Genomic DNA, 18,384 nt, shown 5'->3' on the forward strand with positions numbered 1-18,384 from the left:
ATGCCTCGACTTTTTGGGACCAACTTTTAAATCACTTTTAAATCTGCCTTACTGCCGCTATTGCTCTAGTTTTTCCATATTCTTCGGATGCGCGGATTAATGAAAGACGCGTCCAGCCAACCATCGACACATAGCAGGTAGTTGTCCCTTTAATCCTTTCTTCGGCACACAAAATCCGCTGTTAAGTCCGGTTGCAGTTTCTAATCCGGTTCAACAACGTCTGGTTGTCCTAGCGTACTCTACCTCTACCTGTTCCATCCACCCGATCCATAGGCCACCGTCTCTCATGTACTTGTGCGTGTGTGTGTGCCAACAACTTGTGTAATTTGCATTTTGGGCGGCGTTTTGTTTGCATTTCGGGCAATCCTTTGTTTTGTAAATATTGCTTTCAATTTACCATGCATCGAAATTGAAATACATGCATACACACATAAATATCCAAATATTTTTGTTTTTTGTTATTAAAATTATAATGAGTATACGAAATGCAGCAAATAAGCACAAATTCAACACCCCAGGTTATATATTTTAGAAACAAATTTATTATTTTGTTTGGCAATAACAATTTGGTTATTATTTAGAGAATTGGAGAAAATGAATTTTATTAAGTATATTTTTCTAATTCCCGCTGACAACCAGCAGATCATTTAACACTCTAAAAACCTGGCCCAATTTAGACATAATTTATTTTTATATCGGTTAGTGAATCGGAATGCCTTAGCATTCGTTTCCTTAACTTTTCTCTTCAAGTTCATAAGATTTATTAAAGAATCGATGCGACATCTTGATCCTTAAGAAACTTGTTGAGCACCCAAGTTTTGGTTAGCCGTCCAAAGCTTTCTGCCCAAAAACAACATAAAGTCAATTACTTTCCCCCATTTATAATTCCGAAAGTGAAAATCTTTGTAAAGAACATTTCGCACTTGAAAAAGTTTGAGCAACAAATCAGTTTGAGAAATAACTTAACTCGATAATGTGTCTGGCCTTAAAGTTGCACAATTGCCAAAAACAAAAAAAAAAGGACAGCGACCCCCAAGTGCAGGCTCCACCACCGCCTCACCCTCTCCATCCTCAGCCAAGTGGATGCATTCACGCCGAATGGACCCAAAAATCAATAATCTATAATGAAGCGAAAACTGCCGAAAAAAGACTCAGTTAGAGGCGACGATGACGATGATGATGACGATGGCAGCAGCTGCAATTCCACAAAATGCACCAAAAATGCAAAAGGATGCACATTAGACGAACGACTAAAACACGCACAGAGAGACAGAGAGAGAGAGAGAGAGCGAGAAGGTCGGTCTGTGTGAGATGATGGAAACTACAGAGTGAGAGAGAGAGACCAGTTTGAGCATGGGGGATGTATGGCTCCTGCCATTATTTGGGGGGATGGGATTTATTTTGCACCCGCACAACAACAAATTTGAGTTTTATTTTCTTGCTTTTGCTTACAACAGCAGCCGAACGAATTGAGTGAGTTTTTCCTCTCTTGTAACTGAGTTATTTACGTGGCTCTCGTTCGTGTGTCTCTTGTGCCCTGTATATCTTTTGTACGGTGCATTTGGCATTTGTTTTTCTGCTTTGCAATTGAGTTTCGAGATTTTGAGCCATTTTAGTAGTAGATTTTTTGTTGTTGTTCTTTCATTTGTGTGCTTGTGTGTGTTTTTTTTGTTTTGTGTTTTCGTATTTTCAGCTATGACTAGCAAGAGCTGAGCACGAATTTTTGTCAGTCGTGCTCAGAGCCTCGATAACGCCGAACGTCACGGACTAGAACAGAACTTCAGCCATTAAAGAGAAAGGACGAAACGTAAATGTAATCGAACAACAAATAAAGCTTCAAGAATAAAAGAAATAAAAACAAAAACACTTTCCAAAAAAGAACCGCCAGCGCTTGTTATCGAGAAATTTAAAAAGAAAGATATAAAAAAAAAAAAAAAACAAACGGAAAACACACACACACACCATTTTTTATCATCTAACACACTTTTCCGCACATGCGCGAATTTCGCGCAAAAAAAATCATCACAAAAAAAGGCGAGAAAATCGAAAAGGAGCAGGAGTAGCGGGAACCACCCCAGAACCCCACGCCTCCTTTTTTAGTTCGTTTCGCACGCTATTTTCTCAGTGTGCGTGTGCGTGTGTGTGTTTGTGTGTGGTGGGTGTAAGTGTATGTGCAAGTGTTCAACTTAACGGTGCCGCGGTCAAGTGTAGAAAGACACAGAGAAAGAGAGAACTAGAGAAGGAAACAGACAGAAATTGAGAAGAAGAAGCCCCAAGTGCGAGAAGGGAAAGTCCTCCCCGCTGCTTCGTTTCTTTCGGCGATTTTCTTAGTCAGTCAGTACCAGTCAGTACCAAGGTATGTAAATATTATTCCAATTAATAATTAAAATTCAATCTATAAACAAATAACTGCAGGATAACCTTCAAAATAGTTTTGAGAAATGTAAATTTTTAAAAAAGCATATGGAGTATTTTGCACTTGCTGATAAATAAACAATCATCTCTAACCAGTCCAAAAATTTGAATCAGAAAATGGCACAAATTACAAAATGTTGGGGCATCCGAAAAGCAACAAAGAATTATTAATAAGTTTCGATTTGGGTATATAATTAATTAAGTAATTAAAGGGTATATTAACAGATTGTTAAGATAAATAATAATTTTGAACCCTTTCATCTTCAGATAGTTCCACAATATATATGTGTCGTAACATTATTAGATTTTTTGGAAAAGAATCCTTGCTGAAAGTCTAAACGTTTAAAGGACATATAACCAGTTGCTATCCTTTTTTTTCCAAGTTCATCAGTGGCTTTCTTTGGTTTCTATCTAACCTTACATGTACTCACACTCACTCAGCACACACACACACACACACACACACACACACACACACACACTTGTGGTTAGACACACAGCCTCATGCAAATCTTTCGCTAAAAATGCAAACGGCTAAAAATTCTAAAACAATATTTCAAAATCTGTCTGGCTTTTGGCCGATCTACGGGCGAACTTGTATTTTTTGTGGCCCGTGCATCCCGCATGCACTTTTCCCCATCCCGCCCCTTGCCCCAGCTAACTGCCCCCCAAACACTCGCTCCGCTCCTTCAGCCAGCTAGCTAATTTTATTTGTTTACATGTCGACTTGCATGTTGCATTTTCTTTTTATTTTATTTTTCTTAGTTACATACACACGTCTGCCTCTTCCGTCTGCTTCTCTTCTTTTTTAACATTTCTTGGGTGAGTGTGTGTGTGTCTTTTTTTTAATAATTTAAATTTAGACACTCAACTATAATTCAAAGTCAACGGTTGGCAATTTTTTAATGGCAAATTGTTTGGCACTTGCCACAGAAAATGCATTTTAAATATAACAAAAATGATTTTTTCTTTGTAGTTTTTTTTCCTCGTTGTTTTCTCTGCTGCACATGCCTTTTTTCTTTTAGCTTTTTGCTGTTTCTGCTTTTGTTAAGTCATGTATTTTTTGGCAAGAATCTTACAACGAATAATTGTAAAATGCACACAAAATTTGATTGTCAGGTCGGTGTAGATGACGGACATCGTTGATGAGGTGGATGTGGATGCAGATGATGATGTTGATGCAGATGAGATTCTGAGACAGATTTTTAATGCTTTCTGACAAAAGAGTTCATGAGGTTTTGTTCGATTTAAGAAGTCGTTATTTCAATACAAAAATAGGTATTTATTTTTGAACCGAATGGCATTGAAAGATGATAAAAACTAAAATTAAACAAATCAGAGTAAAAACATTTCCGATGTCCTATTCCACCATAGCTCGTGTGTGTGGACCCTGAGTTAACTGAACAGGTTTATGTACCTAACATTTTGTAGGTAAAGGGTATTCATTTGGGGATATTAAAAACTGCTACACTACATTTTTCTTTTTTATAATACACATCAGCTACATCATAGAAATGCATATATAAATATATGTATATATAGCCTCCTTTTTTGTTGTTTTTCCTATTTTTCAACAAAAACATTTTTTGTGGCGCATTTTCTGCGTTTCGGATTTTCCATTTTTGCCATTTTCATGATATTTTTACGTGCTGGTGTTGCCAAGGGTTAGATGCGGAGGGGTGCAATGGACAGGAGGGGGGGTTTGGGGCGTAAAACGACTAGCACATGTTTAGTTTACTTTGCAGTTTCGGTTGCCTGCCTTGCACTCGGCGATTTTGCCCCCTTCTCCAACCCCATTCTTGTTCCCAGCACACTTTACCATACCCCGCCAGACCCATCCCAGTCTCCGCCTCCACCGATCGCCCCGATCCTTCATCATACTCTGTGTAATATTAATTTTACACTTGGCCTTTGTTGGTTTGGTTTGGGCATGCAAAAAACTACGCCAAGTTGAAAGTTTTAGCTCTTTGTTTTCCCCTGGCTCGCCCATTCGAATGAATGCATTTTACCCACTCACACACACACACACGCACACGCACACTCGCTCGTAGACACACACTGACAAGCCAATTAATTTTTCGGTTTCTCTCAAAAAATATCAACTAAATAAATATGCAAGTTGTGAAGCTTTATTTCTGTATTATACACACATATTGCACATAGGCAGAAAGTGTTCCTGTACCATCAATTATGAATAAGCTGCTGCCAGTGGGGCATCTCCTACCACTCACCTTCCCTCACTCTCGATTTGCGTTTTTAATAATATTTACTTAAATGCACAAAACAATTGGCCAAAAATGCGGCAACCAAAAAAAAAAAAGAACAACAAAATATACGAACATTTTCCAATCCTACGCAAATCAAAGTGATCGATTTCAATGATGTAATAAGGGGTCATTAAAATTATTATTTCTCAACTTTAGAATTCCGTTAGAAGTACCTACATAAGGAGGTATGATAGGCTACTCAAATTTAGTTCCGGTTTTGTTCCGTTATCTCCGCGATTTAAAGGGTAAAAAAAGAACAATCAACTCATATCTTTAAAGTTAATTGTTCATAGTTAATATATTTCTCATACTACATGCATTTATTTTGATATTTTTTGACATTTCCAATTTTAAAAATAGAAATAAATAAAAATTAAAAGAACAATATTATTGAACAAGTTATGGGCATCATTAAAACAAAAAGAACCAAACAGAAAATTTGTTAAAATAAAAATTTTACGTCTTGCCAAGTTCTTAGGTGCATGTGCAACCAGTCATCGGGTAGTCTCTGTCTCTCCTTCTCCTTGTTTTTGTCTTTCTCTAGTATTTCGGTTACTTGCTGTCTTCGTTTTATTAGGATAATCCTATAATTTGCTTAAATCCTTTTTGCTTTTTATTATTTTAAGTAAACGCGAAATGTGTGCTGCGGCCTACCCAAGTCTAACTTTAATCCATAGAAAACCTAAAAACTGAACCTAGACACCATTTCCCCTTGAGGGAAAATTCGTTTTTCTTCTAATCTGCATATGCGTTAAGCTCCCGGATCATCCAATCCATTTTTGTTGTTGTTATTTTTGTTGTGCATAATCCAGAATGGATTTTGATCCGCGAGCCATGATCCTTGCAACCGCGCGACCTCGCATACCTGACTCTCTCACCTTTTTTTCCGTCTAATCCCTTGACGCGTGCTTACTCTCGCGGCTATCCCAGGGCTACCTGAGTGACTCATAGACATATATAAACCAAAGCCTGTTGCAATTCCTCAGTCAGTCGAGAGCTTGTAACATTCGAGACAACAGCGCAAAGGAGACCATCGAGAAAATTCACAGAAATCGAAATATTGGAATATACATATAAATACGACTAAATCAGTTTGATTTAAAACGCAAAAATAAAACAGCGGCCCACAAACGGTAGGTTGAGGATATATACAGAGCCACCATTTTGTTGGCACCAACAAAAAAAGTCACTCAAACCAAACTCACCCCCTGAGATTTAAGGGTGGAAAAAATAAAAATACCAAAAACGCAAAAAAAAAAAAAGAAAAACGAAAACAAAAAAGAAATGCAAAAAAAGAAATGAAAGAATAAACTTGACGCAGGCGCCTTAAATGAAAATCACCCCCTCATCATCCTCTCTTCTGGTCTATCTATTTACAGCCGTCATCATCCTCATCATGCAGAACTGGGAGACCACGACTTCAGCAAGTGCCAACTACGAGCAGCACAATCCCTGGTATAACTCCATGTTTGCTGCCAATATCAAACAGGAGCCAGGACACCATCTTCACGACAGCAATAGCTTAACCAGCAGCAGTCCTCGTCAATCCCCTCTGCCCTCACCCCCACCCAACGCCATCTCGGCCAGCACACAATTGGAACAGTATCTCAAACAGCAGCAGCAGCAGCACCATCAACCCATGGATACCATGTGCGCCATGACTCCATCACCCAGCCAAAATGATCAAAACAGTTTGCCCCATTACGAGGCCACATTGCAGCAACAGTTGCTGCAACAGCAGCAGTATCAGCAACATTTCCAAGCAGCCCAACAGCAGCAGCAGCATCATCACCATCATCATCATTTGGGTCTGGGTGGCTTCAACCCACTCACGCCACCCGGTTTGCCCAATCCCATGCAGCATTTCTATGCGCGCCCTAGCCCTCAGCCCACACCCACAGCCACATCCCAAGCCGGAGGCTCAGGATCGTCATCGGCCACGGGCGAGAAGCTGCAGGCTTTGACCCCTCCTATGGATGTCACGCCACCCAAATCGCCAGCCAAATCTACACAAGAACCTGAAAAGGAACACGATCTCATCTCGAATTCCAGCGAGGACATGAAATACATGGCCGAGTCAGAGGATGATGACACCACCATCCGTTTGCCCATCTACAACTCGCACGGCAAGATGAAGAACTACAAGTGCAAGACTTGCGGAGTGGTGGCCATCACAAAAGTGGACTTCTGGGCACATACACGTACCCACATGAAACCGGACAAGATTCTTCAGTGCTCAAAGTGCCCGTTCGTCACCGAGTTCAAGCATCATTTGGAATACCACACCAGGAAGCACAAGAACCAGAAGCCCTTCCAGTGCGACAAATGCAGCTATACCTGTGTCAACAAGTCCATGCTGAACTCACATCGCAAGTCGCACAGTTCGGTGTATCAGTATCGTTGTCAGGATTGTGATTATGCCACCAAGTATTGTCATAGCTTTAAATTGCATTTGCGGAAATATGGTCACAAGCCCGGCATGGTACTCGATGAAGATGGAACGCCCAATCCCTCCTTGGTGATAGATGTCTACGGCACACGCCGTGGCCCAAAGAGCAAATCAGGTGGTGGAATTGGTTCAGGCAACAGCAGAAAATCAAATATTGCCACTGTCGCTCCACAGCAGCAATCCGTTGCACCGCAACAACAGTCAGCACCACAGCCCACACCGCCCAGTCAGTTGAGTGCTGCTCTGCAGGGTTATCCTATGACGCCCACAGCATCGAGTGGAGGCGCAGTTACTCCTCCTATTCTGCCGCCCCTGCCATCGTCGCCAGCCAAAAGCGTTGGCAGCGTTGAGCAGGCCCCATCAGCGTTACCTGCGCCTGCCAATTTATTGCCACCTCTGGCCAGTCTCTTGCAACAGAATCGCAACATGGCTTTCTTTCCCTACTGGAATCTTAATCTGCAAATGCTGGCTGCCCAGCAACAGGCTGCCGTCCTGGCTCAATTGTCGCCACGTATGCGAGAGCAACTGCAGCAACAGCACCAACAGCAACATCCAGTTCAAAATAGTGATAACGAGGAGGAGGATCAAGACCAAGATGACTTTGAACGCAAATCAGTTGACTCAGCCATGGATCTTAGTCAGGGCACACCGGTCAAGGAGGAAGGGCAAACACCCCAGCAACAACAGCAGCAACTTCAAAACCAACAATCTTTGCCCATGGCCATGAACTTGAAGCTGGCCGAAGATGAGGCAACGCCTCTGATGAGTAGCTCGAACGCTTCGCGGCGAAAGGGACGTGTCTTGAAATTGGACACCCTATTGCAGTTAAAGTCCGCTGCCCAATCCTCACCCGAACAAGTGAAAGTAATGCCCACTGCTTCGTCGCCGATAAGTGGATTGAAGCAATTACCCGATGAGCATTGTTCGGGGACTAGTTCGGCCGACGAATCCATGGAGACCAATCATGTACCTCAAGCCAATACTAGTGCCAGTTCCACAGCGTCCAGTTCAGGGAATAGTTCCAATGCCAGCAGCACATCCAGTTCGGCACCCATTAACTCTGCCTCCTCCTCCACTGTATCCGCTACCACCTCGTCGTCATCCTCCTCATCAGCAGCTTCCTCATCCATTCCCGCTGCTGCTGGAGCCATTTACGAGTGCAAATATTGTGATATCTACTTCAAGGATGCTGTCCTGTACACCATTCACATGGGCTATCACAGCTGCGACGATGTCTTCAAGTGCAACATGTGCGGCGAGAAATGCGATGGACCCGTTGGCCTGTTTGTTCACATGGCACGCAATGCCCACTCTTAGGCCAATGGAAGAGTATTTTGTTATCTTTATTAATTTTTCTATGTTGTAATGAATTGTAAATATTTTTTGTAATTTTAGTTTTCTATTTCGTTGTCAAAAATTGTAAATTGTCCCCCACGATCCTTAAGATCCTAACTAATTCTAGATATTTAAGTTTCATTTCCAATTAACTCTTATCCTATATACAACACACAAACTCTCTCTCTCTCTCTCTCTCTCTCTCATTCTCCCAACTCTACGACTAAAAACCTAGACAAGGGTTTAAAAAATCATTATCATCAAATTGCACATTAATTATTAATATTATTTTGTAAGATAAAACTAAAAAATGAGCAACAATAACAACCAAAACAAACACAGTCCAAAGTCAATTTAATAATTAATTAGTTTAAAATATATATTCGAATAAATTTTAACAAATTATATATTTAGTCGTATAAAAACAAAACACAAAAAATCAAGTCGAAAACATCTTTTTTGGCTATACTCAGTATTTTGTTAGTATTTAAATTTAAATTGAAACAAATTCAATAAATAAATACAATTTATTCAAATATAATTATTATTTTTTATCGTTTTCATTAACAAAAAAGTAACAACTACAAAAAAAAACACTCTTTCGGCCAGAACGACAATATTTGATAAGCGACAAAAGTAATAAGTACAAATCCAGAGATTTTAACCGATTTTTAAGCAATCTCATGTCCATCTGAGCAAATTAATCAAAATTCTTTTTCATTTATCTAGAAATTCTAGAATACTGCATTTGCAAATCCCAGTGCAAATATGTTTCATAAGTTATAGTTATACTTGTGTGTGTGTATGTGTGTGTATGCGTATGATGTATGTATAATCTATATGTTATAGACTAGAGTCTAAGTTTAACTTAAATGTTTTTATGTAATTATATAATAAAACAGAAATGATATTACAACGAGTTTTAGACTGGCAATTGGCTGATTTCTAGAGGTATCGGGAGATCTTATGGTAAACCAACATCAACCAAATCAATTTCTAGCATAAAGAGCCAGTCATATGGCTGCCCTGACCAATGCCAACTGTCATCACTTAATGATTTATTATACATTATATGAATATTTGAGGAGTTGTCTCTTCCATTGGTATAGAAACTGCTCCATCATGGACTAAATGGCAGCCGCCACGCTATCAAATTGAAAAGAAAAACCCAACAAAATTTGTGTGCGGGCGAAGCAAACAAATTAGCCTCAAAGCATTCCCATCTTTCCGCAAAAGGTCGTTCAAGAATTTCAGAATTGATCGATTATTGACATTTTTCCAGTGTGAAAACGCACAATTCGCATCGGCGTATGAAGGGAATATTATATAATAATGAAAAACTCATGAGAGGATCGAGAAGCGTGCGTAAAGAGGGAAGTGCCTGCAAGTAGGATAAAGATGACGCAGCAGGGCATGTGTCCGAGAGAGAGCAAAAGAGAGAGATCGGTTGGGATCTCTGTTTTTGGGGGCGCTTGTGCCAGACGCGTGCTTAGGGAGGGAAACTTCTGTTTTATAAATAGTTTTCCCAACTTGCTTTGTGATTGGTGGAAAATATTTTGTAAAAAAAGAAGAAATTTCATTGTGTTTATAATACATTTGCTTCAGGGGTAGCAAATTCCTTCGTCTCACAATTTTCATTTAATTGCCGTTTTTCCTCATTAGAAAAATTATTATAATTGATATTTATGGCTTGATAGAGGCAAAGAAAATTTAAAATTTTAATTCTAGCCCTCTCTTGTAACATTCCATTTGCATTCAAAACTTATGTTCACAAAGTTAATTGAAAATGTATATAAGATTTATTCTTTATGTCTAGATCCTTAAAGATCTTATCGCAAATTAAATTTTTGCATATCTACTTTTCGTTTCCTTGCTCATTTGAGCAAAGTTAAGTTGCGAATAGACAAGAATTGGGATCTTGTACTTGGCTCGGATTGGCTTGGCTTGTGGCTGACAGCAGGCCCAGGTCAAAAAGATGTTTATCATCCGGGATATAATACAAAAACGAAGAAGGACCAAAGGACGAAGGGACTTACTCTATTGTCTCGACCTAACGATGGGTTTTTGTTTGCCAGTTTTTATCTCGGCTTGCGGTATTGTATATTTTTTTTCTCTCTATATTTGGTTTTTTGTTATTGTTGTTGTTGTTGTTCCTTGTCTCCGTAGTAGACAATTGGGCAGAGGAAGCATTGTTAAGTGCAAACTAGCCAGGGTCTGTGGGGCATCTTCGGAGAGTAAAAGGAATATTCAATTGCTTCCTTGACCATTTGAAAGGTGTAATTTTGGTTTTCATTTTCATTTTTCATGTTGCGCATGCGCATTTTCAGCAGCTGGTCAACAGTTGAGTCTCTCACATTGTCCAAATTTTCTCTTGTCTCTGCTCTGCCCCCATCTCCCGAAATGTACCTATATAGTTTTTTGAGTGTTTATTTCATTTTCCTGTGATTTTGATTAAGAGTTTTTTTGGTTTGAGACACGCGTCTGGCACGCTTTCATAATAAAGTAAATTAATATCGGTAACTTAATGATTACAAGAACCGACGTGAGTCCCTTTTACATGTAAATACATATGGACATATATTTCATGTATGAAGGAAAACTTTATGGAGTTGGCACTTTACTTTGTCAGTTTCAAACAGAAAGTTAGTAGCACGACTATTTTATTCATACCTTTTTGTAGCTAAGATGGTTAGTCCTCAGTTCTTAGCTTTATAATCAATTGAATCCGTGTCTCAACTAAGTAGATATTTCTTGTAATAACTTAGACAAATGCCAAAACTTGGCTGATGATTTCAACCTTTTTTTTTGGCTTGTTAGCACCGCTCATTTATGGATTCGTTACACCTACCTCAATCTAGGATACTTAGGTCAGCTGTTGGACTGGTCAAAAACTCTGCGCAATTCCAGTGAAAACTGTTTACAGAAATAAATTATCATCCATTCGACAAGAAGAAAACGAGGAGAATATCCATAAGAACCGAGCACGTTTGTGTGTGTGTGTGTGCACATGACGTTTGGCTTGAGGCAAAAGGATCAGCCAGGATCAGCGAACATAATTACCCACAGATGCTGGTCAGTAGAAATTTTCACCAAATTAAAATGCGTAAAGTTGTGGAAAAAATGAGAGATAAAAGTGAAAAACAAAAACAAAATTTTTTTCTCGATTCTCTTGATGTGGGCGCCGCGGCAATCAACAGCTCATCGAGATCCATGTGAGAGTCGGCTGTTTGATAAGGGGTAAGCAGACTAGCCGTGGGTCAAGAGGGGGTGAGTTGCTAATCATTTACTGCATGCTGCCTGGGGTCAAGACAACTCGTCAGCATGGCACCCTTGCGTGTTTTAATCAAACTCACTCGCACATACATACACACACAAACGCACTACTCTTCTCTCTGCACCAAGCCCTTCGACCCGCACTCCGTTATTGCCATTTTGTGAATAGTGAAAAACGTTGTAACACTTTTCGTCATCCCACTCCCTAAATCATTTTCGGCTTATTTTTAGCTTGCTTCTAAAAATGGCTGCCAGATCCGTCTGAATATGTTCAATATGGCGTTGGTTTTGGGTTGAGTTCTTTCCTTTTTCTCACTACTTTTCTCTTTTTCCCCCGTTCCCAGCTCTGTTTTTGTTTGTGCTTAGCCATGGGGGTGGCTGACTGTTGTCCAAAACCCATTTTATGTTCCCTGTGGGATATCTCAGCCGATGGTATTTAATAATACTTTCATGTATTTTTGTCCGCTGCTTATGTAGATCCACAAGGATAAAGTTAATAGCAAAATTATGATTAAGGGAAGCCACAAATTCATATGGTTTTCCTTTTAAAGCAATGTCAGGTGGTTAGATCAATATGAATGTATAAAATGGCAAGTCTAATTCGGTTCGGTTTATAAAGCAAAGTTTTCTCTTTATAGCTCAAAGATATCTAAGTCTTACTGAATTCTTCCAGATTCTCAAACCATTCCATCTATAAATATAACTTCCATATAAGATTTTTCTTTTATTTCAAAATCTAATACAATAAACTTGATTCAAATTCAAGAAGTAAAAAGCTCATTCAACTCATTTCTTTAACTTGACACCGTTGACTATTTTACGATGATCATTCCCAGGGCTCTATTATTACTCTGTTGACTTGGGCGACATCTGTAGATTGAGTAAACATCTAAAGAGAAAGGCTGCGCGGGGAGGTCAGACTGAGAAAAAAAGAAAAAAATCTAACCCACACACAAAAAATTGTTATTGTTTGTTAGCGGCAAATGTAGCAAACTGACCAAATGAATCCACATCCAACATATAACGGCTGTCCTCTCCTCTTTGTGCCGTCTAGTGCAAATACTAAAGGCCTGAGAATGCCTGTTAAGTGTATGTCTGTGTGGGGGTTGCAGCGACACACACACATACTCACAGGACCGACAGACATAGGGCACACGCTGTTGTCGACTTCCTTTTTCTCTATAACGGATGCTGGACATTCGACAACAACAAAATATATACATACATACACATATATTTTTTCCATGCCGCTTGCATATATTTTTAACTATTGTTATTTTTCGTTAACTAAAGTGCCATCAGGGGCAGATGTTTTTTCTATCTCTTCGGTTCGGTATATAGACAATATATTTTGTATGTTTTTTCGCCTTTATTTTCCCTTTCCCGAACACGATAGTTACATACATTTTGGCCACCAAAATGAACTTGGAGGACGCAGTTGGTTCGAAGCAACGAAGGGTTAAGGATACCATTGACTCAATGCTAGATGCAGCAAATATGCATTCCTGATCAACGTGTTTAGCGGATTTAAATAAATGCAATTGAATGAATAACTCATGATGTATTGTTTTATATATTTTAGATTTATCTCTACGGATAGATCGATTCTCCCTTCCCTTGAGCCCTGTCGATGATCACATAGTTGCCATTTTTTATCCCTCTATCCCCTATAGATCACACTTATGGATTACCTATGAAAACCAATCAAATTCATTCGCCTCATAAGCTAAAAAGTCAAACAACGCCTATTGCACAATCGGAAAACCAACAATAATTTAACGCATTTACCAGAGAAAACCTCCCAACAAAAAATGCGATCATAACCAATAAAAATATCACAAAAAACAAAAACGCACAAAAAACAAACGGAAATCAACCCAAAAAATGTGCCAAAACCTACCCAAAAAAAATAACGTACATAGGAAATTAGGGTGAGTTAGAAAAACCAACTACCCCTCCTCACCCTCAACAAGGGATGCAAAAAAAAAAAATAGAAAGAAAAACATTTAGCAAAAATTCTGAATCGAAAAAATATTTGCGGGTTCTCTATGAAAGAGAGAGAAAAAGAGGGAGAAAAGTGAAACGTAAAAAACAGGTAGGATTTTCTTTGCAAAAGTAAGCGATACTTTTTTAGCAACATGTGTTTTTTAATTCTTTTCAATTTGAAAAGATTTTTGGGCATCTTTGAGTTTTGGGTATGACTTATTGGTCTTTTGTAAGGTTAGAAGTGCAAATGTCAGGCCGTAATGAGAGATACCTACAGGGTATAGGTATCTACGTATGTATGTGTCTTGCATGTAATGTGAGCAATTAGACAATCGTACAACATAAAACGACATATCAGGTGTTAAATGATATCTATACATATGAGAATATTTGGGACAACTTGTCACACATATCAAATATTTTTTGATGTCTGTTGACTAAGGGCGGATGTGGGGTTTTGAATTTCCCCCCGGAATGGCCACAGAATGGCTTGTGTCCTTGAACAGCTGTTCATGCAAGGGCATCCAAGCCTTTCCAAGCAGGTGCTGGTGCTGTTTTCGATGACGATGCCTCTGCCATTGCATCCATCAAAAAATACCTCATACCACAATTGCAGTCATTGTCAATTATTTGCTTAAGGCTGAAGTGCAATCCATTTTTCCAAGGGTTAAAATTTGTTTTTCAGCTGGTCATTGAATTCAATTGAATTGTTTGTGGCAAAAAGGGAGAATAGAAATGCCAATTTTCATGTGGTTGCAGCGCATCGAAAGGATTTTTGCTTTTATTTGTTGTTTTTTTTGTGCGTTTCCATAGAAAAATTGTTATAATTTTTTTGCCTTAGCGGAAAATGTTGCCGAGGGGAGAGTTTCTATAAAAGGTGTTACTTTCGAACCCCTTTTATGAAAAATCATGTCAAAATTTTGTTGGTTGTTACTTTCGATTTTCCAGCTGCTTTTCAAAGCCAACAACAGAAGAAAATATATCGTTAGCGAGAGTCAAAGAAGTTCAGGAGAAGTTTAACTTCTCCATTGACCTTATGATGGGGCTACTATGATCGATTTGGTAAATCTAATCAGTTTCATTTTAGATCATTTTCTAGCCGCCATTTTCTGAATTAGTTTGAGGCAGGACCCACCCTTTTTTCCAAAACATTCTCCATTTTTTCACCCGCTACTTATGGAAGTTTGATATTTTTAAAAGTGCCACACGACATATACGACTTGAATGTCGGCTCCCTTTGCCACAGTTTTCCCCTCCCCTTACTTCACACAAATCCAAAAGAGAAAACTCCAATTTACGGCACACAATAAAAACAAAATGAAAAGTGCCCCGAAAAAAGAGTTTTAAGTATTTGTTTTTATTTTTAGACACCCTTTTGTGTCCCTCAGATGGCGGGCCAATGAACGCAAAGGGATTACATTTGTGTTGGATGGGTTGGGATCGGGCCTGGGAATGGGAATGAGAATGTGAAAGAGTGTGGCGTCACCGCAAGATCCCCGAATCTCCGGCATTGAACTTGAAACGTGCTAGACAACAATAACATCTTAACTGAGCTACTTTAGTCTTTCAACAAAAATCAAATAATACACCCTTTTCCCTTACCCTTGCGCTTACCCATTACCCACTCCCTTCCACCGAATGTCACACGTCGATTCCTTTTATAAATAGCTCAAGATGAACCCTTCTTCTTCTTTTTATCATTATCCCATTGCCTGTTGCATCATTTTACCCTCGTCATCACATATCCAAATATCCGTGTGGGCCCTCAAATTAACCACCAATAAAAAGGCAGCACTTCATAAAAAAGGGCAACTTCCGTTTTTTTCTTCTTCCCTTCCCATGTCCCGGGCATTGTTTCGGTTCTTTCCGATGCCTGTTGCTTCCCTTTCTTGTTTTTTAAATTATGTTGTAATCGAGGAGTCGTTATGTAAACACCCTTAATTGGATTTTTAGCGCCACTTAACATGAGGGCATATTTTTTATACATGGGGTGTTTTTTTTTTATGTTCGGGGAGTAAAAAATAATGGAAGAAAGAAAATTGACATGGTAATTGGTGTATCATATTAACTGATTGACCTTTCTAATGAGCGAACTGAAAGTGGATAGATCATTATCGTTTGGCGTTTCAAGAATAGGGCGGGGTTTAGCTAAGCGATCGTTTTTTAAGGGATCAAAATGGTAAGGTAATATACAGGAGGTGGTTAAAAGCTGGATGGAATATGGAAAAGACTTTTGAGTTACATTTAAAGTTGCAGCTTTTTCATTAGGAAATTTGAGACTGCATATGGTTTACTCATTTCCTTTAGTAATGAATTTATCATACAAAAACGTCTGATCTTGGCAGTTTCTGCAGCATCTTGATTGGCAGGAATAACAATTGACACACAACTAGGCAGTAGAATTCAAATGTCATTCAAAATATAACGGCTGCCAGGACAATGGCCAAACCAGACGAAGGCTATGCCCAGGCACGCGGTTAGAATCTCAATGGAAAGGGCAACGCCTGCATCTCATTTCATGAAAATACGATTTATATGTGTGTGCAAGAGCTAGACCATAGACCAATATCCTGGCACAGGATATGTGCGTATATTGTTATTATTTTCATGTTTTCCATCCGGTTTTCGCTTCAGCTGACAGACACCGGCCAACGACAACCATGACAAGGACTTCGACTTGGACTTCCTTTTTTTGTTCTCTTCGACTGAAACCACAACAGAAGGTCTCTACCAACGGCCGCTGCCGCCCAATTCGAACTGATCCTGATTCTGAATGCCATTCTATCTTATTTCTGCACCGATAAGCGTGACATTTTCATATTGTTGACGATCTAAATCGGAATCTGTTCTCTACTGTTCATTCATTCAAAGATTTTGATGATGGAAATCTCTTCTGAACTGAGGCCAATCACACGCTGACAGGATTAGTTGATGTCATAGTTTTCCATTTTTTTTTGCTCGACTAATTGGACTGATCCCCAGCAAAGACTGGAGCAGAGATTGTGAACAGGACAACCATGAAATGGAAAATTTCTTTTTCTTTTACTGTAGATGAAGCAATTGTGATAAGTCCTAAGATTTGGATAGTTTTTTATGAGCATGCAAACGTCTGTTAAATTTGCCAAAGGCGAACTGGCCTAATACATACATTTGTATGTACATATATGTAAATACTTTACCCCAAAACCGATTCTATTTCCACTTCAAATGAAGAATAATAAATTTATACAAATTTAGGCTTTAATTTTTCGAGAGTCCATAACCCTGAAGTCAGGAATATCTGTGTGGGGGGGCAGATGGCAAGCTGCTAAAGATCGCACTAAAGACATAGCCAAGTGGAGGGAGGAGCAACTCATTTGAATGACAATTCTAGAGAAACGAAAACAAATCCCATAGGAACCCCCGAAAGTGAGTAGTAGCACATAAGAAAATCATTTGTGATGAAAATTCAAAAAATACATCCCCTAAACTGAAGGAATTCCAAGAGTCTTCAAGGGGTCCCAAGAAATGTAAATATCGCGTGTGCCGGGGTCTCGACCCTCGGGTCGCGACATTCGGCGCTCAAAGATTTGTGTGTTTCCGGGCCACACTTCCTTGGTCTCTCAGGCCTGCATGCCCGACTGCTTGCTCCTACATGGTACTGCTCCTTAAGTGTTAGCGCAAGAGCGTAAACATTTAATGGGAGCGTGCGCTGAACACGCGCAACATTACCTCAACCCTCAGTTTCAGTTTCAGTCTCAGTATCACCCTTAACCTCACCCTAACCTTAGGCTACGATCCTGATCCTACTCCTACTGGCAGCGCCTATTGCTCCTTTGTTTGATTTCCTTCAGGATTTGCGTCTGTTTGCTTCTGTGTCTTCTTATGATTGATTCAATGCTTTCATATGCTTTGTATTGATTGTGCTTGGGTATTTTGATGATTTTTCATGTTTCTTGATCATAATCTTGTGGCATTTTCTATAGAGCGTGATAAATCAAAGTCTTTTCAATGCTTTATAGTGGGTGTAACGGCTTTTTCTTTCCATCTCTTGTGGTTTGGCAAAAAAAAAACATTTTCAAGATTCTGAATTCGTATAATGTCAGAATCTTTCACTACTAAGTCGTTTTGGATACATACAAGAGAAAAATCTGTTTCTCCTCAGCTATACTGAATCAAAATTCTATCATCTAATCTCTCGGTCACTCTTCCAACTGTCATGTGGCACACATTTAACACCTCCAATTCATAATGAATGAGTTAAGAGCATCAACAAACTAAAGAGCAACATATCGCCTTTTGGCTCAGTATCAGCTTCTGTGCCCGGGTCCATGTGGACCTAAGGAATGAATTACATTTACATGATGTCAGGGATACGCCCGCATATGCATATGGGTTTGGGACATGTGTTAATCAAGTAGCAGCCTCAACAGTGCATAACTCAGATCGCAGATGGACAAATTTCTGTACCATGTAACTGAGTAAAACAGCTGCAGAGAACGACTTAAAAATAGTCAGAGGCAAGGTGCCGGGGTGACAGAGGTTTGGGAATGGGGTCTTTATGTGACAGATTTCTCATGTTTACGCTTAATTTTGTTTAATTTTTATGGGCGCCAAAAAAGAAGATACAGAAGAACAGACGGCAGTTGCTTAAACTAGCCAATTTTTAGGCCATTTATC

General features: G+C 39.3%; 1 protein-coding gene across 1 annotated transcript; it reads left to right on the plus strand.

Moving 5' to 3' along the window:
* The first annotated feature begins 1,722 nt into the window (after positions 1–1,722).
* Positions 1,723–8,807, plus strand: hb (hunchback). The gene is made up of 2 exons (XM_068299677.1): positions 1,723–2,356; positions 6,062–8,807. The coding sequence occupies exon 2, from the start codon at positions 6,079–6,081 to the stop codon at positions 8,446–8,448; it is 2,370 nt and encodes a 789-aa protein (XP_068155778.1). The 5' UTR covers positions 1,723–2,356; positions 6,062–6,078; the 3' UTR covers positions 8,449–8,807.
* Positions 8,808–18,384: the final 9,577 nt, after the last annotated feature.

The sequence above is a fragment of the Drosophila tropicalis genome, unplaced genomic scaffold (genome assembly GCF_018151085.1).
Source record: "Drosophila tropicalis isolate 14030-0801.00 unplaced genomic scaffold, ASM1815108v1 contig_878, whole genome shotgun sequence".
Lineage (NCBI taxonomy): Eukaryota > Metazoa > Arthropoda > Insecta > Diptera > Drosophilidae > Drosophila > Drosophila tropicalis.